General features: G+C 41.5%; 2 protein-coding genes across 4 annotated transcripts in view; one reads left to right on the forward strand and one right to left on the reverse strand.

Moving 5' to 3' along the window:
* Nucleotides 1-782, reverse strand: part of LOC122412008 (uncharacterized) — a 62,898-nt gene extending 62,116 nt beyond the window's left edge. For all 3 annotated transcript variants that reach the window (XM_043421218.1, XM_043421216.1, XM_043421217.1), the window contains exon 1: nt 373-782. The gene's annotated coding sequence lies outside the window, so the exon portion shown is untranslated. The remainder of the gene's footprint in view (nt 1-372) is intronic.
* Nucleotides 1-25,003, forward strand: part of LOC122412007 (midasin) — a 107,991-nt gene that overhangs the window by 71,570 nt on the left and 11,418 nt on the right. Inside the window, exons 10-11 of the mRNA XM_043421215.1 lie at nt 24,048-24,195; nt 24,391-24,614. Of these exons, the coding sequence (XP_043277150.1) occupies nt 24,048-24,195; nt 24,391-24,614 (372 nt within the window). The remainder of the gene's footprint in view (nt 1-24,047; nt 24,196-24,390; nt 24,615-25,003) is intronic.

Here is a 25,003-nt window from a genome sequence, read left to right on the forward strand (position 1 = left end):
GCGGAAGACTCGCCCTGGCTTTTGCTTCTCTTCTTGCTTTATTGTGCCCCTTATTACTGTTGACTAAATCTTCTAAAGTGTCGATGACTTAGATATGGGAGTCAGACACGCCTAAGGAGTTGGCGAAAGCAAGTGTTTGGTAGGGCGAGTGAGAGTCTGGGCGGAAACTATAGTGAAAAGGGCATTTTCGCTCAGCGGAAATATCAGAAAGCATTCAAGACTCGTCGCCGTCGTAAATGGACAACATTCAGAAATATAAATTCGTGGTAACGTAAGTTTGGATCATTGAAAAGAGGAGGGACGTGGAAGTAAAATGCTGAGACTGAAAAAAATGTGTGGAATCCTGCTGAGATACTTTGCAGTGAATCTTACGTCAACTTATGCCCCTGAAGCCGTATGGGGGTTGGTCGTATAGCAAAAAGTAGATGAGAACTTGCGCTCGTAAAGAGTCCGATGAGAGTGAGAGCGTTGTCCGAATTCGAACGAACGTCACGAGATTTTTCTCCGCTGTTTTTGATCGTTTTTTCGAGAAAACCGAACAAACAAATGATTCAACAATCGCGTGGCATGTTTTTTAATTATATTACAAAGTGAACGTGAATGGAGAACGAATCGCGAAAAATTCGCTTGCTGGTTAATCGTCGCCGAGCCGCTGTCTCATATCGTACTTTATCTCTGTCATTCACTTTGCCCGCACACGAAATTCCAGCCTTCGCGGAAGAACACGGGGTCGGTCCGGGACGAGGAGACGATACGTGAGGATACTCTCGTCTCGTTCTCTCGGGTCGCGAGGCGAGAGAGCACTGCCGTACTCCTCGGAAAGCAAGCCCCAATTCGAAACTAACCCGCCCTCTTTATATATCTCTAACCACCTCCTCCTCCCCCCCCCCCCCCCGCCTCTTTCATCCCTTCCCTTCGCTTTCATGTCGCCCCCCTTGCCGCCACTCCGTCCTTTTCTCCCTCGTTGTTCGTTCCTCCCCGGTGTTTACTCGCTTTTCGCACTCTGTGCACTAAAGTATCTTCAATTCTCGTGGGATTCGCGTTACAATGGGACGAGCAGGATGAGGAACAATGCCGCGGGAGGTAATCGGCACGCGCGTAGGCTCCGTGGCGTCATCGAAGCCACTGAAACGTAGATTCATCCCTTAAAATTTCGGCGGATTCAACCCCGCAGCCCCTTAATTTACTTTGCCTCTCTTTCGGCTGGCATATTCCCCGAGAAAAAGCACCCCCGAGCCTCAACGTCGAGTTATCCCATTACTTACAAACGGCTTCGAACAATCGTCCCGTCAGCGGTGCAGATATATACAAGCGCGAGGGAATTTCACTCGGTGTACGTCCCATAAAAAGCTCCGGACCACATGATTCTTCCACATAAATATCAGTGAGTACGTTCCCCTGCGCCCTGCCAGTTGATAATGTGAATGATCGATGCAACATTAGAGGAGATGCGGCGACTCGCCGAATCGTGCACTGCGAGCACGCCCTACGGTGAAAATAAACGACGTCAATTGTTCACTCGGGGACAATTTGTTTATTTAACGATTAATTTTTATGGTGATGGAAAACAAGCTTCGTCTTTTTCCACACTGTCGGTGCGACTCCAGCCGACTCGTGTCGGGGCAGTGCCGGTCGTCGCTGCCCGTATTATCAAAACATCGTTGGGCCTTTATTCCCTTTGAACATTCACGTTCATCGGAGCTCGATCGTTATAGCGGAGGAGCAGTAAAATTCGCAAATGTTTGATTGATGTCGCGAGGCAACATATTTTTAAACAATCGCGTTGAAGTTTATTCGGATTAATATAAACAGAAAAAATGCTCATTTTATTAGCGGCTTTCCTCACTCTCCGTATGCCGTAACTCGAAACTCCATTTCGGCAATGTTCATTCGAAAATAGCATCAACAAAAAGTGTTGAGGCGGATAAACCGGCGGGGCTCTTATTTCCTTTACGGCTCAATATCGTATCTCCTTTTTATTTGTACGCTACCGCGAGGGCTCGAATTTCAGCGCGAGGCCAACACCGGCATTCCTCCGAGAGTCTTTTCTCGCTTCTCTTTTTCTTCGTGATCGTTCACTACGCGCGACAGTGCACTGTGTCGCGATGCTTCATAAAAGACGAGAGATTTCGTCCGGAGGGGATGAAGAAAACGACGTAGACCAGCACCAGAAGCGGCTACGATGACGTTACGTCTCTACCCTGTCCCTCCACATATACGGACAAACACACAAATCCCCGTAGTCATGCGCTCCCTGTCGTCCTCATCGCGATCTCCTCGCACTCGCTATTGCTTCAACTCTGTCTTCCACGGGAGAGCGAATCCCGTGTTGTCACCATTACGTCCGGCGTGTTGCCATACTACCTTTCCGTTTTAAAAAACGCGAGAGACCGCAATACCGGAAGTACGTCACTCTGCATTAATGTAATACGTGTGTATGGAACCTTCCAACCTCGCATCACCAAATCCGATGATTTTATTCCTCGCGGTATCATCAGGAGCACACACGAATATTTTCCATTGTGAGTTCATTCTCTGCGATGAAGATTTTTTCATTCACTGACGAACTTTTGTCGTTCGTCTGATGGTGAAAAAATGTGAGAGTGTGAGGTCGGATTTTTTGGGGGTTACGTGGACTCGCTCATTAAATTGAAAATGATTTAATATTGAACTTGACCTGAGCTGCATCGCGGAATGTCATTTTCCAAAAGCGAAACATCCACTCGCGTTTTAACAATTTCATGGAATGAAAAACAAACGCCAATTCACGCAGGGACTTCAAATGTCATACCCTGCTTCAACCTCTCGATCGTGTTATTTGACGAGGGGATCTGCGCGCGTAGCCGAGCTAGGATCAACAGTGCAAATATTCTCTGTCAATCGGACTTTCGCCCGTATCGATTCTGCGCTCGATACATTCGCGTTGTTTTCATTCGCTTTTAACTGTACGCAGTACACCGATTGCGTTGGGACACCGTCATTGTCGTTAGGGACTGAAATGACGTTCGACTATATTCATCCAAGAGCTCTGCAAGAATCCGGTTTAACCCTTTCAGATCGAGGCCTATTTCGCGTCGAAGGAAAATTATTCCGTTCCATAAGTGACGTTTGGAGTATGAAAAACAAATGTGTACTCACTTTTATTTTGCGATAACTAAAGCACGTTTTCACACAGCGTTTCCGCCGGCTTCGCGCATTGACATTTCGATGGATTAAGGCAGTTCATCTCTTGGTCTAAGAGTATTTATGGCGCATTCGAGATTCCTCGGGTTTCTTTGAAGAAAAAGCGACCGAAAATCACCGCTGACGATGAATTTCAGAGAACCTTGAGGGCCTTTGAAAAGGTGTGGCTGAACCATTTAAACACGGGAGTAGCAGCTCTTCGACGTCCCTAAAAAAAGTCGTTCTCGAATTTTGTCAATGCAGTTTATACTTCAAGCCTCGTCGCATTGGAAATCGATTAATTGATGGGGGAAGACAAAACAAAGGGAAATCCTCTGACGTTTTTTCGATCGTAAAAAAACAACCAAATCGCAGACACAAAAATTCTGGGGCACTGAATAACTCGCTCGTGCTTGTATTTTATGATCGTTGATTAACGTAATGATATGAAAACTAAATTCCTGATGTTACTGATGAATAAGTGAAGTCTGATTGACGGGGCTTTTATTCGTAGAAAAGCTAAGCGTTCTTATCAAGGAAATTTGATTATTTCCTTTTGATCCGTCATATTCTTTGAAAGTTTGCTTCCGTAGAAAATTTGTAGCACTTGATAGTATTCCGCATATGCATAGAACAGCCCATGGAAAGACACGTGAGCGCGAATGCGAAGAAACGCGAAGAAAGCTAGACGAGGGCATGACACGCCGTCCTGGCATCGAGTTTCACGAGAGTTTTAACCCGGAGCTGTTAAAACTTTTTCTCTATTCAGTGATACGCTACGACGACCACGAGTTTTACTTGCACGTTCCTTAAAGCTTCATTCTCCTCGACAAATCACACCTTCAACGTTCCCAACTTTATTTCTCCTCAATCCATCTTTTTATAACTGCGTGCATATCGACGAAAAAATCAATCATAATTTCGTTGTAAGTTTCCTCCCGAGAAAAAATTGAGACACCAATTAATTTTGTTGATGGGGGAATTTAAATGGCGAGAGAGCAATTTTTGAAATGGAGTGTTCGAAGGAAATTTTTCAACGATTAATTTCTCTGACACGCGCCATAAATTCATTGTCATACGTAGACAACTTCTGTACATTTTTTCACATTAATTTCGAATTTATTAAGGGACAACCGCTGAAATAGTCGGTCCTACAACAATTGCAATGTTTGCCCATCAATAAAACTGCTGTCAGTAGCTCATTTCCAATCCTCTCGTTCAGAAACTTAAAGATTAATTATTTAAAAAGTCACTAATGCGCAGTGCAGCCCAAGAATACTTGGACTGCATTATTGATCCAATATTATCGTCTCTTGTTCACTCAATTTGTAAAATCAATTCATAAAACGAATGAATCGCTCAGCGAAAATGGTGATTAATCAGAGTCGTCTCCGCTCGATTAAATTTCAACTATTTCTGATTCCATGACGGATTCGATCTCCTATGAATCGATAATCACTGAAATATTTCACCTCGCAATCCTCCGATAGCTTTCATCTCCCTTTTCTCCACTTTCTAATATTTCTTTATTCAACCTTTTTTTTTCTATTTATTCCGAGCTAATATAAATTTAGATACATCTCAAAACAGTAGGTCGTACTCGTGCAGTATGTCACAATGTACAAACACTATCAAATCGAAGGCTTTTGGCATTGCCAAAGGGAAATTGATCGTGTGTGTTGTGTGTGTGTGCGCGCATAGAGATTCATTGTTTTCCAATAACAGGAGATAGCGCCACCTGGTGTAAACATCGTCCAGAGTGTTCCTGAAGGGCTACATTTTGCCGACCAAGACCGCGAAAACTATATGCGAGCAGGCTGAATACCATCGAGAATTCCTGGCTCGTCCGCCAGTGAGAAAACGTGACGCGGACCAAAGTGTTTCCCCAAATTCGTTTTTCTCGCGGTATATACCAAAAAAGCACGCCTCACATTCCATATCGCAAAAAGTCCTCTATATTAAAAGCCCATTTCGGCGGTGGGTCGATTTCGTTTCACGTTGTCTGTACAGGGGATACAGCGCCTTTCCAAATGTCACAGTGAACTTGGGGAGGGAATAATAAAAGTGAGACTAGAGCAGGACGAAAATGACGTTGAACGTTTTTTTTTTTTTTTTTTCGAATTCCGATACTCATTGAGCCGAGGGAATTTTCTATTTTTATCCCGTGAGACATCGCTCTTTCATTTACAAATACGCGTTGACAGCGTAATTTATATACAAATTCGGAGAGGGCGAAAGCTCCCCTGACGCGGCTCCGGTGTCTGCTCGTATATTCGATGTGAGATCCCATTTCGAGAGACATCAAGACACGAGGAATAATAAGATATCCGTTGTGAACACGAGTCGTATATACACAAGGTAGAGAGCCGTTTCGTGTTATGGTATCCGATACCCGTGAGCATGAATTAATTTTCGAAGGTTTCGTACTATTTCACAATAGCGAATAGATCCTCCTAAGTGTTTGTCGCTGTTTTCTCTCATACACGTGCTGGCAGTTGCCAGTACGTTTGTTCCTCGTTATGCATAAGCAAACAGAGTCGGTGCAATTATATATCGGGTATTTTGACTCATTTGTGACGTGGGCGATTAGTATTATGGTATATCCCATTATAGTTTCATCATTGAGTAGTTGGAGATGCTAATGGAAGTGAGAAATGGAAAAGTTTTTAAAAAATCTGCTTAGCAACTTACGCATTCTATTTTGGATGTCAATTTTTTTCAATGCGTTACTCTCGATATTTTTTTTCCCCGCCAACTATTTTTCAACCTCCGACGTGATTATTTATTCATTATTTTCGCGTTCGTTATCACGCCTCGTAGCGTCGAGGCCAATGAAGAACGCATACGGCCCGATGTTGGCTTCGCCCCTATACCTCCTTAAATTACCCAAAGATTTTCCCGGTGAGGCTCCAGCGAGAAGCCCAGGAATACAATATTTAAGGAGAATAGGGAAAGAGTGGAAATTGGGGGTGGTTGAAAAAAGTCTCATTATTATCGAATGCAGTATAACCAACGTGAAATATCGTGTGCGAGGTGCTCGTGACAGATGTCCCCGGAAACTTCAGCTCAGATCCAAACTTCGTGAGTCAAAGTCTCACACCGCTTCTCGGAGCATTATTAAATATTAACGTTGCTGGAGCTCCGCGGCTCCGCCACACGAGCTGTCGAAGTGATTACGCATGGGGCAAAATTACATAGGATTTGCTTCGCGAAGCATGAAATCTTACGAACAAATGTGATTTGGTGTGATTCCTCGTCACTGGGCATTTGGTACTACTGTAAATGAACAGCAGCCCGTCGAAGTGGCATTTGATGGATAGCAAAAAATGTTTGGCGACATGATTTCCAGAGATTTACTCAAGGGCTGGTACCATTCGAGTGACACTAACGGCATTTTCCACCCTCTTTTTGTCTCGAATTGATAAACCTGTCAAATATTAGATTTTTCATCGAACAGCTGCCTCAACTGTGTCAACAATATTTCTAGGAAGCTGCGGTTACTTCGGATTCCCAGAAAAAGTGTATATAATTGACTGATTATAACTTGAGTAGGAAACGAACAATCTTGAGTGTTGTTTCCTCTGATTGTCTGACGAATAGTGTGAAAAGTGCTTCTGGATTCGGTCCAATAATTATTTATATTCGAATTTGATGAAAAATTTGAAAAAAAAATATCATCAGAATTCTCTCAAAGTGATGGAGCATTTTTCTGGGCATTTTTCAACCGTTCAGTTCCCCGTGACAATAAAAAAAAAACGAACAAAAAAACAGGGACGTTTTATCGAGCAGTGGCTTTAGGAGAGCATTTGCCGGATTGCATCAGCCAGGTTTTATCAGGTTTTACCTTAAAAAAAATCGTTGTATAAAAAGCATACTGAGCGTTTCCATTCAAGTGGGTTTCTCCCAGCAAGATGGAGTTTCAACATTAATTCGAATTCCGTCGTAGCACGCATAAAAAGCGAAAAACCGCGTAAATTATTAATGGATGTACATAAAATATTTTCAAGTATCTAACGCTTCTCTTCTCCCCGTGGTGAGTCAGTAAAAAACGTAGAGCTCATTCCGTCGTAGCAATAGATACGTAACTCGGGTTATGTCCTATATAGCGGGTCGACGGCGTAACGAGTAGTTATGGCCCGCGTTGGTCAGACCTCGCAACGCTGGAGGGATCTAACGATCTCAGAAATTTTCTCTTCTCCGTTCATTTCTCATGCAACGGCGGTCATTCAAAAATAATCGTATTCATTGGGTAGCACATACGTTTTTTCTTCAACCCCATATCCCAGCTAGATTGATCAGTTTCCTCTGAATAATCATTCGCACACAACAAATTACTATTGCTGCTATACGTTTTGATTTCGAAAATTCGGGTGCCTGGGATTAACGTCCAGAAATGGTGCCCGCGACAGGACGGAACTGAAAAACAGGGCAGTAAAATAGTAAAACGCTTGTGCAAATAGCCCGAATTTTTTCTCCTTTTTCCAACAGCATTTCTGCTATTCATAATTGTGCTCTGGAATCTAAATTTTGTTCCAAATGTGGACTTATAGCCAGGAAGAGGTCGATGGGCGCGCAGCAATAAGGAAGTAGAGTTGGCGTGTAACGCATGCAAGTTGAATGGGGCTCCATGACAGAATGCCAAACGACAAAATGCCGACACGACTCTACTTCGAGCGACGATATCACAAAAATAACACTCTCCCTCTCACACACACACTTTTCATCATGAACTTTATTATCATCTATAATATAATAATATAGGTATAAATAATCGAGGTACATACTTTTCACAACATTCATTCTCATTTGTAACTTGTATATAGAATGTAATGAGAGCGACAATAACATAATACATATTTCGAGCTAGAATTATGGAGCAGGTCTGGAATATCTTTCGATGTGTGCGATATTTAGTCGTTCGTCGTTTCGTCGTGTCACCGGTTGAACGGAGATGCGAAGACGATATGAAAATATTGAGAACAGTAAAAGCGATAATTAAATGCAGTAACCAGTGATTAGAATCCCCAAAAGTTTACGAGACTCAGGGGTCTGAGAACCACAAATTCTCCAACAAAGATAACTACATCCAGGGATTTAAGGAGCTCCGATATATTTACACATATGGGAAGCAGTGAATAGGACGTCGCACGGAGGACCCGAGGCGAATCCGCGTGAGAATATTCGCTCGGACAATGCAAGATGTAACCCAGTTGTACGAGTAGAATAAGTGACATAAATGGAGAGCAAATAAAGAGGGGGAGGAAAAGGGACGCGGCGGGAGGAGCACTGAGAAATGTACATGGATATAGAATTTGTACAGACCTATATTTATTAACGGATACTCGTGGAAGCCTCAGCTTCGGTCCTAGTATCGGCGAATTAGTTAGACTCGGAGAGAAATTATTCTCGTCCGATTGTGGTTTGGGGACGTGATAACCCCGTCAGCACAGTGGTTCACGGAAACCACAAATGTCTCTGAGATAGTTGAGAGACATTCACGGCCGAATCTGTACGATCGCCACGTATGTTTAAGTGCTTAAATGCAGATGGGCGTTCGGAGGCTCAGCTTACGTGACAGACGTGCTACGCAATGCCTTTTGTAACTAGAGTTCCCCAAAGCTATGGCGATCAACCTCGTGCCAATTGTCGTTGTTTTTTGGATAACTTATTCGCACCCTCTTTCCGCTCTTTCAGCTACACTCATCTCAATCCTGATTTTTTCGCACTCAACGAATTTTCGTGTTTTCGTGAGACCCCCGAAAATCGTTGCCCACACGGGCGAACTTGGCGACGCAATTAGGCGAGGGGTCGAGGAAACTGTGGGGAAGTCTGCTCACACAGGCAACTGTATTCTTGCCGAGCTCTTGTTGGCAAACACCCTTGGTAACACAGAGAAACAGCCTCAAAGGCTAACCAACTTCGCTCTCGAAGCTTCATTCAGAAAAGCGGCACATCTGACTCTGTCGCTGATGGTGAGCCCCCGTCAAACATTTACCGGTCATTCGCCTTTGACGTCGAATTAATTGGCGCAATCAGTTGATCTGAGAAGATAGGAGAATCTATAAAGTGATCTTCGTATCTGATGATATGAGGCTGAATTATCCACCAGCCTTGTCGTTTCCTAGGAATTAAGGAAGTTGAGGCTGTACAGTCATTTTTTTTACCCAAAAGTTATGACCTGTACCTTTCAAAAGTTAGGCCAGTTTACAGTTTGACAATGTTGCATACACTTTAAAGAAAAGTTGGGGAAAAAAAGACGAAAAACTGGTGAAAGCTCAGTCGAAAACACGAACGGTGACGATCCTAGCCTCAAAAAACTGCACGGGAAACAGACTATTATTAATATAATCTCAGCAAATCTCCTAATAAATCTGAAAAAAATTGACATTGTTCAGCAAGCCTTGCTCATGTTGCCCAAAAAATTTCATATTTTTAGCATCATTTTTAACGGAGATATCACTGAATGTGTCTTGACTTCCATAAGATTACATGTTATTTGGCCCGAATTGTTATTGATTTTTCTCAGCAACAACGCTCCTAAACTGTCTGAAAATTTAACTGATTTTTTTTTACACTTCACTTTATAAGATGCAATCGGTTTAAAAGCGATGACATCATTTTCATTCTAATGCCTCAACTTCCTTAAGGAAATGAAATATGACAAAGTCCTATTTCTGTACGCATAAAGATAAAAAAAATCACTAAAACGAGATTATGCGGAGAAATGAAAGTGAAAATTGAGGTCATTTCGTGGATATTTAGTGGGTTGAGCTAATAAAATAGATCTGGAGTTTCTCGATTTGTATTTTACTCGAAATGGCGCACGTGAGTAGCGTTTTCAGTTTATTGGAGTGACATTCTTCAGCTCGTTTATTTTCTAGAAACCTAAATGGTCCGAACGATTGATTGAATGTCAAACTAGAAGAGGTTTTGGCTAAAGATCGTATAATTTTCACCGAATAAGATTACCGGGAGCCGTAAAATGACTGTTGTGACACGAGTAGAAGCGTGTGAATCTAGATTCTGTTTTTACAAGGCGCTGGAGAGAGCTCAGAGAATAACACAAGAAGGAGCTTTACAATGTTCAAGCCATGTTATGTATCGACCGCTGAGATACGAAAGGGCGTAACTTGTTTGATATTACGAGTAGAATTGACTCGTCGAAGGGTCTTTACGTCGGCGAGGAAAGCACTGTTGTGGGTTCGCCTTTAGCGGAATCCCCGGAAGTTTCGTCACCTTGGTTCCTTCGAGCAAAACGTCCACACCACTCTCCCTTTCGGTCTCTTTACTCTTTCGTCGACATCGTGGCTTTCATCCCTCCGGGTCTTGAGCAAAACTTTCCCTCGACTCTTAAACTTGTTCCTGTAGCCGCGGGCGCGGTATTCGTGTCCATACTTCTCTGTACGCTCTCGTCTGGGTGTGTTTATGTATGATACTCCAGTGATATTCCTATGGCAATTTTTTTCGTCATATAGAGAAACCGTTTCCTGATAAAAACGGCTCCCTGGTGACCAAGAGACAACGCCTGACAAACCGAGCTTTTTTATTTCTTTCTCTCTCTCTCTCTCTCTCCAAAACGACTGATTTTTTTTCTTTCTCGCTTCATTGCGGTATTTTTCTTCACACACAACTCTTCGGGAGACACCGACTCGAATCTTTCCGTGGGGCATACACACACCGGCGCGTTTCACATTTCGAAAAATCGTCCTCGATTCCTTTTCACATCGACCATTCCTATTTGTCACGATTTTTCGAGAGGCGAACCGAAACTTTGTCTACGTGCTATTTTTATTCTTACCTTTGCGCAATTTTATTATTATCATTCCAGGGATCCACCGAGACAAAGGAAATTGACGCTTTGTTCAATTTACTATCGCTGCTGAAACTTTTTTCGTTTTCTTTCCTCAGATTCTTCATGATTTTATCGTAATTCGCTGAAAACATTGGCTTCGAACAGCATTTCGATGGATTACTTTCGTCGATTCTTTTCACAGATGATTATCCGGTGTCCGGCCCAAAAATAACCTCGCTCAAAATAACCTGGTAAAATAACCAACGAACAAAATATAACCGCGAGAATAATAATCGTCATTTGAAACGAACTTGAAGTTTTTAATTACTGGAATATGTAAAATAATTGAAATATTCATTTGAAATATTGATTGCGGATAAAAATAAAACCTTGTGCGGGATTTTCATTACTATAGATTCGAAATGCTTCATTATAAATTAATTGTTCATTGTTTTTAAAATGTTCAACATCTCGAGACCTCTCGAGAACATCCAACCTGCATTTTATTTCCTTCGTATTGGTAGGTTCGTGTGTGTATTTTTGTTTGTTTATGTTTGTGTGTGTGTGTTTGTTTGTTTTGGGATAATAGAGTCACTTTGTATTTCATCTCGATTATTTTGTTCGTTAGTTATTTTACCACATTATTCTGAGCGAGGTTATCCACATAATTAGTGACCGATACATTTTTACTTTGACAGTCTTTCGTCCTATTTGTCGGAGTTCAAACTCTCCCATGTTTGCACGCATATGGGTGATAATTCTTTTAAAATGTTTCCCAAGAACATTCGACTAACGCACCGTTTATACGACGTTTCTTCATAATGAATTCTCCTCTCAACGACGATATATGCAAAGTGGGGAACGAACACGCCATGCAGTTGATACTTCCTCACTTCCGTAGGGGTGGTAACGCGTGTTTTTTGTACACGCGAGTGTTGACGTATATAAAAATACAAAAATTGTGAGCTGCACGAACATTACGAATCTTTCTTATCGCCTCGTCGTCGTCGAATCAACAAAAAGGTGAGAGCGCAGCTTGACTGATTCAGCAAGAATCGAGGGTGAAATGGGAAACTGGCACGAACTTTGACAATCTACGCTCAGACGTGACCTTAGAGCTGCACCGAGAGCCACGGATAAGAGGACGAATATTGAAAAATCGTCGTTCGATTGTCGATCGATAAAAAAAGTAACGATAGGAATAAAACAGCGGGGCAGATCGAAATATTATTCGTAAATGTGTTTGGTACGGTTGGTTGATTCAACGAGCAAACAACAACAAAATTTGACACAATTTCCAAAGCGCGAGCGACAGTCGAGATATCCAACCTCCGAATCTTCTCCTTCGGATGTGCAGTAACGCAAAGCCAATAATAATATAGAAACGCTACCGCGAAAGCTCCTCTAACGAATGCCAATTATGCCTCAATCTGAAAAATCTCCGGTCCGAAATATCGACTCTTCCCATCGGCGTTATTCTCAAATTTCACATTTGTATATTTATGCACAGCTCTATTTCTGAACAAATGTTTTCCTCGCCCTAAAGCTGTGGAATATTTTATGACCGAGCTTGCGATTGAGGGTAGACATTTCGGAGTTATTCTGCTTTGCTTAACTATATATAAATGTGGAACTTTCCTCCTATCGATTTTGATCGACATATCTGTCGCTCTCGTCCAACTGCAGGGGCTGGAAACGAGTCATTCACCCACAAATAACAATTGCAGTTAAACATTATACACTGAACAATTGCGCGCCTTCGCCGAATGACGGGAAAGCGCGCAACGGTTGAATCGAATGAAAAGATAAAAAAAAACGATAAAAACATAGTTCAAGGCTTCCAACGACATCAATGTCCAGAGTTTTCATTTAAAATTCTTGTCATTCAACTATTCCTTTCGTTATTATTCCTATCGTGCGTTATTTAAACTGACGTTTCCAACTCAATTATACAGTAAACTACCGAGACAAATGCGAGGGACATTTGTTGATCCTAACAGGAGGAAAATGGAGCATGGACGAGATGCTCGAATCGCAAGAAAGCTCGGAGCAGGGCGGTTTTCGGGTAACGCAAAGTGGTTATATCGTACACCGGAGGAGCAGCACAGGAGTCGAGTCGTTATAGCAACCCCCGGGGTTATCTTTACCGAAGTGCGAGAGAGCCATTCGAAGTTCCGGAAACAGTTCAATTGCCTCGTAACGTTTCAGAGCAACCTGAGCACCGGACCTGCACACCCCGAGATCGAAGAACTTTCTCATCTGCTCCAGCTATTTCTCCCGCTTCTCTTTTCCCCGGCAACCTTTCGAGCACTCAGTTCTAACCGTCCGAAATAAAGAGTGCAGATTTCGGAGCGTTAATTCGGTGTGAGCAAAAATTACGGTCCTTAATTAACGGATAATCATGGCCGGAGGGGCTCCTGCACAACGCACAGCCCCCGCATTTTGTCCTTCCCATTGGAGCAGCATTCAACGGAAGGGGCGATAGAGTACAAAGCGAAGCGATGAATACACGAATGACGAGTTGATCAACCGAATTAGCCGTCCACGCCGCTCGACAGGAAAAAGGGTTAATTAGGTCAAACGAGAAAGTTAGCGCTGGAACATCGAGCCGCGGATGTTTGTTATTCTACACGGACTTCTATATCTGTCCTACAGAGACTCTCGTTTCTCTCACTTCGCGTTTGCCCTCAAGCCACTATTTTTATGCGACTATTTTCATCGACTATCTACACAGCTATAGATCCGGCTACAAATGTTGAACGAATGTTCGAACGAGAACAATGCTGCTCGGCTGCGATAGCGAGTGATTGATGACGGGGACGCTACACAAGAGTATCGTCACCGAGGACAAACAGTTCTTATATGGCCGACTCCACTGCGTATATGGATACATCGCTGACTACGAGCAAATACGGATACGTGTGGAGCGAGCAACTTTTTACATTTTTTCATGCTTCCGCATTCTTGAATGACTGCTTTGTCCAAGGGTAGAATAGATCCGGTTGAAAACAAACGTTGCATTTGGTCCAGCCCCCGAGAAGCAATGCTCCGAATCTGGCAGAAGGTTTAGACGGTCTTTTCAAATGCTGCCAGGCAATTGTGTCCCACCTTCATGCGCGAATTCGTGACAAACGTAAAAATGTTTGGATTAATATTTTACTTTCGATTCAAGGCGTTAAAAGGAGAAACGCTTTAATAGGGAATTTCGGGCTTGGCTGGCTGCGAAATTTGTAAGGATCCACGGGAAAAGTAAACGTAGCTTTGCCCGAAACATCCCTTAATCCTGGGTTAAGCGAGAAAAACGAGGCAACTCCGTTCTAGAAAGTCCCTGTTTTTTTTACAACGGCTAACCGACAGTCATTGGCACGTTTCCACGCTTTTACGAGCAGCCATTTTTCTTCAATATACCTTTTTTCGTTATGGAAGGGCTGCCAATGTCTGCAACGTTTCCGCTTGCATCGAGTCAACGAAACGGAAAAACTCACGGGGAAAAGGATGAAAAAAGTTTTTATGATTCTCGGATTCGAAGTAACGCATTCTGCCTTCATTCGGCTCATTTTTAACGATTTTTTTTCTTTTTCATTAGACTCTATCCGAGGAATCTTTTAAAACTTAAAGTTTTTATTAAATATATTGTTCATTTGTTCATTCATTATAAATCGAGTTCATCGTTATATCGCCATTTATTCGCAAAATATGTAAACTCAATTCCGTCATTTTAATTGTAAGTGCTGCAACACTTTGGTGAATAATTCATCGGAACTTTGCGAAAAAAATTCTTCCCACGGAACATATTATGTTCGTAAAGTATCAGCAAACAAATAATTAATTCCATTTTCACGCCTAGCCGCATACCCACGTCGATAAACCCGCAATAAACTTCTGACATTCGGTTGCGTCATTGTGCTAAAACTTCGCAAATTTTTATCCAGCGAACTTTGAAAGTAAACTTTTTTACCATAGCGAACTTTTCTATTCGTAGGAAATTCACGGCTTTATGAAAGGCGGAAACGGTATTGAAACAAAAGTTGCTGTCTTATATTGAGGGGGATCGTGACGCGTGTGAGGTGGAAAAGGTCGAATCCTGTGCACGGAATAAAAGATCAGTGCACGAATGAATTGTTAAAAGATCAGTTTTGTTTCCGTGGATTTGCTGTTTATTCCGAAGGGAATATTGAAATCGGAGCTGTCGTGAATTCCAAGCAAATTCTCTTGTCAAACATACGATTTTACCTATTTCTCAAAACTATTACGAGTTACTCCGCGTTTTATTTGCTTATTCCCTGCTTCCTTTTCATCTTTCAACGTTCATCTCAACCATGAAGAATGAGTATTCGTCTGAGTTTCTCTCACTATTTTATCGTTTCCGAGTAAACGTAAAAGGAATCTTCATAATTGAGGGACACTAAAAATCATAAATAAGGTAACTCTTTGTCAAGATCGAACTGTCATCAAATTTGTATCGAAGACGAATAACGCATGTAGAAACAGCCAATTGAATTGAGCGAAACACTTTTAAGGGGAAAGAAAAACAACGAAAAGAAGGAAGACAAAAGCGAATAAACTTCCACAGTTTCGATGCTGCAGAAGCCTGTCGGAGCCACCAATTTGTTACCTGGCTATCGTCTCTTCATTGTACGATCCTTTTTGTTCCTAGTGCTTGAAACACGATTTGTATAAAACCAAAAGAGTAACAGCAACGGAGAACTTGTCCGCTTTTCATACAGTTTCCATTGAAACGTTGACGCAAAATCCGCAAACGCGAGATAAAAAAATAAATTACGGATTCTCAGTCCGACCCTCCGAACGAAGAAGATCCTAATGAGCTTGTCACTGAGGTTCAACCCTGACGCGTGACGACCGAAAGGCCAATTTCATGAATATGAAAATGATGGCCAGGGGAGTGCAAACCTTTACGAGCATTGGAATCCAAGGATTATGAAAGGGACTCCACGAGAAGATGAGACGAAAAAAAATTCTCTCGCTTTCGTGATTCTCAATTGCATTCAGAGGACTCTATCGTAGCGCGGTGAAGAAAAAACGTTAAAAGAACGCCTCCAACTCCCGGATAGATTCTTCTAGCTTAACAACTGGTCCGGGACAGTCCGGATGCTGTGACCGGAAAAATCATATACAAGAGCGCTAGTTTTTCATGGATCGAAAATATATAAATATCGTTTAATGCATACCTTAAGATTCAGGGGTGTGTGAAGGTATTTCTCCAAATCATATTTTGGGGAGTGCAAACCCCGGGGTCGAATTTCTCTAGCCTACTAGTTGATTTATACGCTGCCCGATTCCACCGAGTTACGAAATTTCTCTTGAATTTAACTCTACGAATTTTCGTAGCCTGTCTGAAGGATCCCCAATTTGTGAAAAACACCTTTTTTCGGCGTTTTATCTTTCTCGTTGAAATATTCAAATGAATTTTTCGTCCTTAACTCGCGTATAGTCATGCAATCCCACTAAAAATTGTACGACGATAAGAATTCGGAAATAACTCGCGTTAAAAGCGAAGCGTATTTGGACGAGAAAGTAAACAAATAAAATATCACCGAATCGCAGATGGCCGAGGGTCGTCTTTGCTCGAGGTTTGGATCGCAGGCCCTATAAATACTGTACGTAGTAGAGAGGCGAATTGATCGTTCTACAGGGAACAGAGAGAACAAAGGGAATATTTCTCCAGCAAGTCGGTGCTTCGTGAGTTCGAAGAGTCCGATTACTCGTGTCCTGGCCACTGTCCTAACGTCCCAGGGGCTATTTCCGTTTTACCCTCAATCGCTCTTCGCCCTAAATCCTTTCTCAGGCTATTGATAGGAATAAGAGTCGAATCGATCGAAAAGATCTCGGTGTACATCAAACGATTCTCATTCATACAAGCACCAAGCAAAATCGTTGACTGTGACGCAATCTTCGAAGTATCCGAGGGTCAGTCGAAGTCTGCAATTGCAAAACTCGCTTCTAAATGATGATTCCATTGTTTCTATTATTTAAAATAAAAAATTTCGAATAAATTTACCAATTTAAAACTCAACGAGATTTTACGTGCGAATACATTTTCGTTGATTCATATGCTGGTAAAGCTACACACGCACAACAAATTTACGAATGTTTTTTCGAACGCCACACGAAGCAATTAATATCGTGTGCGGAGGGTCCATTGCAGGAATGAGATCCAGGCGGATCTAATTTCCAAAATTACGTGATACACCGCACGCGAGCATGTTACGTAAAAAATTTCTCGCTCTAACAACTTTTAATTAGATCTCGGATGTTCCTCCGGACCAGAAATAAACAAACAGAGGAGCCCAGCAACTTACAAATACTTCGTGTTTGCCCAAAAAGAGCTCGGAACAAGACGAGATTCTGCTACTTTCCGTGGCTTTTTGTTCAAGTTGTTTTCCCTACTTACGCGTAGATATTTAAGGGAGTCCTCGTTGGTCGATTTTTCCAAAATTTCATCAACACCGAAATAAATTTCATATCAATTTTCTTCATGGCCAAAATTTCGGCCGATTCTGGAGGGCAGACGAAAAATGTTGTATTCCCTTGTTCTACAACGGTTCGCATCGTGTACTTTCCCACAGTCACGACAATGTCCTTCGCACAGGTCCGATGAGCTCCGTCGTTCGAACGCAGATGATACAAAAAATTGGGTCTCCATACAAGCTCGATCACCGGCAACGGCTGCTTTCGTACAGAATAGAATTTCGAGTCGAAAGGTTTGATTCGATTCTCCGAGAGGAGAATCACGCTGCATTTCCTCGATCCGGATCCGCTCGAGTAAAACAGTGACCCGAAGTGATTATTTCTGATTGGACGTAGAAACTTGGTACGATTCTCAATGAAAATTCGTAATTGAAGTTAAAATTGTCTATGAAATTCCAAATTTCTTGATGGACCTCTAACCATTCTCATTAACGAAAGTATTGAAAAGCTCTTAAAATCAGGAAAAAAAAAGTGAACGAAAACATTGCACTTGGGCACCTAAAATAAATAAAGTCAGAAAAATAACGTGTTCGTTCAAAGGAAGTTGAAAAAAATTTGGTGGACGAAACGGAAAGATTACGCAACGTTTTATCGCTGTTTTTCTTCTCTGCCGGGAGATATGAAGCAGATGAAATAAATTTGTTTTTTTATTGTTGTTTTTCTTGGCGGAAACGTGGAAGAGCGAAGAGACGGAACGACTTTGTTTCTTCGCCCAGCAAAAAGGATTGTGTGACGTCGCGAAACTCGTTTCCTCTTGGCGTATTTGGGAAAATCCCATTCAGAGGCTTCCGGTTATTTTTTATTTTTAATCCGGAAGCATGCTTGGTGTCATTATCCGGCGGAGCTTAATGAGACACGGCTGCGAGGGCGGGTACGAAACCGAGTGCCACATACTAAGTACCCTACACAGTTCTTTCGCATGGGCTCGTATACTCCGAATGTGTGTTTCACGTCTTTACCAGGCAAACGAAAGGGCATAAACACCTTACACAACAAGCGCAATCACTTGTTCTGCGTCTTTTTGTTTGTTAACCTATATTTACTTTTATGCATGCACAAGCCACTTCAGGCAACCTGAAAAGGTCAGTGCCCGAACTCTCACTCTTATTTATTCATTCTCCTTCCATATTCCAAGGTACAAAAGAAACTTTTTCCCATTTATTTGCACTTTTCTCAAAAATTCTTTCCTCCTTGTGTCAGCTTTGCTGGCGAGTCTAATACTTCAAAAAAGTTTTTAAAATTGAGCATTCCCGGACCCTCTGCGATGGTGCTCTTTTCGCTGCTGGAGTTTAAACTTTTTTGTGTTTGCCATTGATTTTCTCGTGATTGAAGTGAGTGAGGCGAGGGCGTTCTAAGATCTCTCTACTTTCAAGCTTCTCACGAGAAGTCATTTTTCTTCAGGGAATCTGTGAAAGGAGAAAGCTCGATGTCCGGTCCAGTCGATATGAAATGCCCCGTGCAAATGTAATAACGCAAAGCACACACAGACACTAATGGAGTAAGGCTTGCACAGAGAAGTTGTCGAGCGGTCGTTGACACGTGACGTGCCCGGCCAAAAGTCCGCTCCCGAAGACAAAGCTCTCGGTCGCGGGGAATCCACATTTGCCTAATCCAGCCTCGATATAGCTCGGCAGAAGTCGAGTTTTCTCTCTTGCGCGCTTCCATTCCACAATTTCCGGCGTACCGCTCACATATTGACTGCCTTCTGAATTTCTTTCCAAGCCCTCTACAGCTTCAATTTATTCCGAATATTTTTATTGTATTCATAGCGTGCTTCGATGAAACATTTTTCGAATAAACCTTTCCCTAAATTCGATCAATGAGTTTTTGGAGTTGTTGCCTTTTTATCCATTCTTCGCGTATACCTGCAGCATCGCTTCGGTCAGTGTGAAATTAATGTCGTAAGAAATCATCGTCGATGCATGGAGACCGTTTTTTGTACTATTTTTTAAGATACATCATTAAGGTAGGATCGTATTATTTTATGGGTGTTTAAATTCGATCGATTTTTTGCGGATAGCATATAAATTGCAGCAAACATATTTGTGGTAGTTCATTTCGAAACGAAATCGAAAAAATGCATGTAATTTTGAATATTCCAAATTGTATTCATCATCGGTATTTCAAAAAAGCATCACATTATAACATCTTAACCTTAATTGTAAAAAAAAACCTCTTATTTTTTAACTGACGAATAAATTAACGTGAAACGATAAATTGATACACTATGTTGGATATTTTAGACGATTCGTATATAAATTTAGCACAATGGTTTGAGTGATCGAACTTGATAGGATTCTTACCGAAAAATGATGCACATCAACGATGTTTCTACCTTTTAACGTTGTAAATAACAACAAAGCAGCTCTTCCTAATACCTCTCACTGTTCAGTAGCCATATTAAGTTTAATTTTTACTTCCTAATTAAGCATGTAGTCACTTTAAATTAATGTCAGAGTTATCAATCAAAAATTGTAAATAAATTTATTTCAACTTATCTCATGGCGAATGAAATTACAGGCCATCAATTGAACGGGGATCCGTCACTGACTGAACTCCAAATTTCATTCGTCCCGGGCTAAAATACTATAGTTTTTTACGTAAAAAAATCACTTTATTAGAGAACGCGAGGGGAAAACACAAAGGGAAATGGATCAAGAAAAAAGTGTTGTTAAAAGGGCAGAAGACTTCGACAGGAATGGGCCAAGCCAAGAAGAAACAAAATGACGAAATATATGCAAATGTGAATTTATACGAATGCTTATTACCAATTTCGTTCAATCTTTAACTTTAATATATCTTCATTACTAGTAAGACAATCGGCTCGAATTTTTTCCCAACCCTTCAATACACATACTTCATTGTTATTATGGGAAAGATAAACGATTTTTTACGGACAGTCCCTTGACCCTGTATATTTTTCTTCGTATTTAAACACGCTTGGGGAAATAACCAATAAGACGAACCCTTTAAAATTTAATATGCGTGTCAGTCGACTACCCATTTAAAGTCTGTGTAAATTTCAAGACTTTCTTAAGAAAATCATTTCGTGCATGAACTGCTTTGAAGATTAATTCAGTAACGAAACACTTTAACGACTTCCAACTTGAAGGGATCAGATTTTGAGTGGAAAATTTAAGGTTTCCTCTCGTTGACTCACATTTCCCGTAAGTTCGAATCAAATGTACACATAAATATGCGGAATATACATTATCATCTACACGCAGGAGGAAATCTATAGCGATGCAGGAAAATTTCGTCAAAGGCTGCCAGTATAAAGCTATGATCCGAGTTTGGTAGGACTTTTCTCGATAGCATTCGGTAGTGGCTCGGTAGACGAGGACTTTTCGTATTCGTATATGTCGGAGGAGGATGGGAAGCTCATGTGGAAAGCTCGAGGCCGACGTTGAACTCTTCGTCGAGCCAACAACTGACGCTCTCGCGGTGGACTCGCTCGCGAGATCGACCCCGTCGAAAAAGTTTCCTTCCGCCGGACGCGCCCTTATCGATCTCGTGGTTCGCCGCAGCCCCTGTGCCGTGCGAGACCTTTTTTCTTATATATGAGCTTCTTCCCAACTCGCGATGCAACTTTGGCACGGCCAGTATCCAGTCTCGGAATAAATATATTTCTCGACTCTTAACATGGACGTTAATGAAATGAAATCAGTAAGTTTCTTTCGAGTTTGACTTTTCGATCTTCCAATCGGAGCTTCTTTCGTTAAACGAAAAATTCCGAGCTGCCTCTTTCTCTCCATCGTTGTGAAACTGTTTCAACTAGTCCATTTTATTTTATCTACATTTTTGTCCTTTCAAATCCCATCTTCCGACTGCACTCCGAAATGTCAGGCTGAATGTGACGAGCTTTTTGGCTCGGATTGACGAATTTGTGGCAAAGAGAAACGTGCACCGAGAGAAGCAAGAGGGGAGGGGAGGCGCCCTTCTTTTTGCCCGTGTGCAAAGCTGTCGAATCTATTTGCCTTTCTCAAACAGAGAAAATGAGACTTATGTTAGAGGATCGCTGTTATTTCGAGTCAACGGTATGGCTCGTTCGTGAGTCACGGTCCAATGCTCCTCGACTACGTGCCAGAAATACGAAAGGATCCCAAGGAATTCTAACGTATATTACATTCACTTGCAAAAGATTTTTGAAATGCGGAAAAAACATGAACTTTTTCAGTTTCACTCGTGGGATACAGAAAAAAAAAAAAACACACAGAAATTTCGAGAATTTTGGCTCACGCAAATTTACCGAGGAAAAAGCCTTCGGAATTTGCAGTGTTGTGTCCAAAGTTGTCTCGTAATATTCGAGCTCGGTGTCTAGCGAAGGAAACTTTTCTTGGAGCATGTGGCATACTTTTTGCTAAAGAAATGTCGCACGACCGAGTCCCGTTCTGACCACAAAACTCTACACCCGAGTGAAAAATAATGAAAGAATTCATATCTTTGCGTATATACATACAACTTGAGAAGGGTACAGCCCCAACGTTGAAACTCTTCTTCGACCCCCTCGTGTTGTCGGAACGTTTGCCGATGAAAAATGAGTTACGTAAGTGTCAATATATCGGAAAACGCTTAACTGTCATGATATTTCACGAATTTTTATCGACCAGAAAATGAGCACTTATGAACGCATTGCCATTTGGAAAAAGCACTCAATTTGTTTACATTTTCGACATTGAAAATAAACGCGAATGTTGGGACCTTGTTGGGTCACTACCCAACAAGGTGGATTCGTCTGTTGTTAGATCGTCGGCTAATAAAACAGGCTAAAGTGACAGCGAAATTTTCATGTGGTCGTTAAAGATCGCAACTCTGAACGGTGGTCCGTTTATTCCCCGCCGTGTACGGCACTGCTTAATATTCTCAACAGTTTTATTTCTATAAACAAATATTTAGCTCTGTTTTTATTTATTGAAAATTTGATCGTCGTCGTTTATTGTTTAATGAGTTTCGAGAGCAGAGAAAAGGTATGCGAATCGTCGCTGAATATCGCTCATTATAAATGACAAAACGTTGGCGAAGTTCGTGGCAAGCTTTTAAAGCAAAAAAAAAATAGGATGATGCGAGTTTAGTTGCGTTCTTCGAGTTCGAGGAATCACAAATTTTATATTTTGGTGCAAAATCGAAGCCTGGATAAAAGTGGCACGAGTAAATCGTTCAAGGGGTTTGCACTGCTGTAAAATATTTCACGAAGATAGTTTTTGGACCTGATGAAGGCAGTTTCCTGTTTAATGCACGCTCACTAAATAATTTTTCATGATGAAATTCTTATGAAAAGCAATCGGATTTCCTATTGCTACGCGGAATCCGTTCGGAAGGATTTTAATTCACAAGAAATCTTCAGAGGCGAGAAAAAAGTGTGAAAGATCGAGTGCGAATGTAAAAAGAGAAGAAAGTGGAAAGGGAGTAAGCCGAAAATTTGAATCCCCGGGGTACATGGGAACGAAAAGAGGAAAAAAAAGTGGAAGACGAAAATGGAGGATTGTACAGTGAGGATGAGACTATCCAAAGACCCGTATCAATCATTTTGATTCATGCGGGGATATCGTATAGGTTCTCTCCTTCCTGATCCGCGGATTATCCTTCGACGAATATCCGTGTCCCTCTCTCGCCCAGAGGCAACTTTCGGTCTCTCTTTTCCATTAAGAAATAACGCCTTCTCATCGTCCAAAAGCAGCTCGATCGCGGAGTCATGTAAAAGCAGCCTATGGACTGTACCGGATGTCGCTACGGAGGGAACGAGATAGTATTTAATAGAGCTTCCGACATTTATTTTTTCTTCGATGTTCCGGCAGTCCAGGAAGCCCTCGCGGGTAGTAAAATTCACATTGGAGGGTCCTCCACAATTTTTCCGTCTTCTGACGGACCCGGACCCAAAAAAACATGAATAAAACGGGGGGAAATGCGGAAGAGACATTTGGCGAGAGCCAATTCGCGATAATGCAACCGAGAAGTGTCTATCAATAGATTTACAAATTTCTGGGATGGAACTGGATCGTTGTAAATAGAGAATCCCATCGTGGAATGTGTCTCAATCGATCCTACGAAATTGGCCCTTTCTATATTCGAGCCAAACTATTCGACGTTGCTTCACGTTGGCGAGGAAAATAAAGTAGAAACAGGAACGAAAGGGAGGACTGAGGGGACGTTTTCGTTGAAAAAAGCAAGAAAATAAAAAATAATACAACTTTTGTCAACGTTGCTTTCATACGTTGTATAACAGAAATAACGAAAATGCTGCAACTCGTATCACGTATTTGCCATGAACTGTGTGGATCACAACATTAAAATTCATGAGCATAAGAGATACGAAAACAGTGTTCCGCCAGTGGTACGTAATACTGGCTGGTTCGCCTGCACTTTGCATGCCAACTTGAAAAGTCTTATGAACTTTATAAGGCGAAGAGCTTACAACAGCCCCAGAGGAGTGAATGTTTTCACAGCTTTAAATTTCAACAACATTGTTTGGAATATTTTTACTCCTCATTTTCAATCTGATTTTTTTTACTCGGTATTCACGAGTACTTTGATCATAATTAATCGCATTTCGATCAACAATATTATTGTTCGATAAAAAATACAAAGGAAAATTATCTTTTTGCAGACGGACTATAATCGACACTTGGAAAATCTTCTAGACCAGGTCGAGAGTCTCCTCGTCGAATATCTTAAACGGAGATTGAACGACAATGGCCTCAAACAAATGGTCGAGTATCACAGCTGGCTGGAAAGAGTCCAGAATCTTTCGCATGGTAAGTCACAGAAGAAGAACCGCGTCATTACTAGACGAATTCATACGTCGTTGTCGGCTTTCATCATCATAATCGATCGATATTTTCTCTATGAACCATATTCATAGCAATACACCATGAATAAAAGAAAGAATTGTGCCAACAATATAAATCTCATGAAATAATAATACGATTGAAAATCTCCTGTACGCACAGACGAAAATCACAAAGTTACAATGGCTGCCGAAACGGAACTTTTTCTTCGTCGTACAAAAGAATTGTGGAAGCTCGTTACAGCGATGAAGAGCTTGGTCGATATTCCGACTTCAGAACTGCAAGTGATTGACGAACAATTGAAAAAATTGGCGCACAACGTCAAAGAAGATAAGTGCTTGAATGCAGGTGGAAAATTCGAGTGGGTTGACAGCATTCTCGTAAAGGTAATTTTTTTTGCTCCTTTCTTACCACCAGCACAATTAAAATTTAACGAAATGTCAGATATTTTCAAGTTAATATTTCTAATGGATCATGAGAGTGAACTTTGCATGGAAAATTATTTAAAATGTCATTTTTTAAACTATTTCCATCGTTTTTTTTCTTAAATTTGTAGAAAAATGTTGTGGCTTCCTCCAATTTCGAAGATCCGAGGCTTTAATATTTCAACTCTTTTTTCGTACAATTTCAATCTCGACAGCGCTGTATTCTAGTAATTTTTGTACTCCAAACTAAAATAATAAAATTCGTCTAAATGTCAATTTTTCTGGAAACTCACAACACAAATTCAGAGCCTGTGGTCTCGATACCCGAGTATTTGTAAGGTTCACGTTTG

This window comes from Venturia canescens, chromosome 6, assembly GCF_019457755.1.
Source record: "Venturia canescens isolate UGA chromosome 6, ASM1945775v1, whole genome shotgun sequence".
Taxonomy (NCBI): domain Eukaryota; kingdom Metazoa; phylum Arthropoda; class Insecta; order Hymenoptera; family Ichneumonidae; genus Venturia; species Venturia canescens.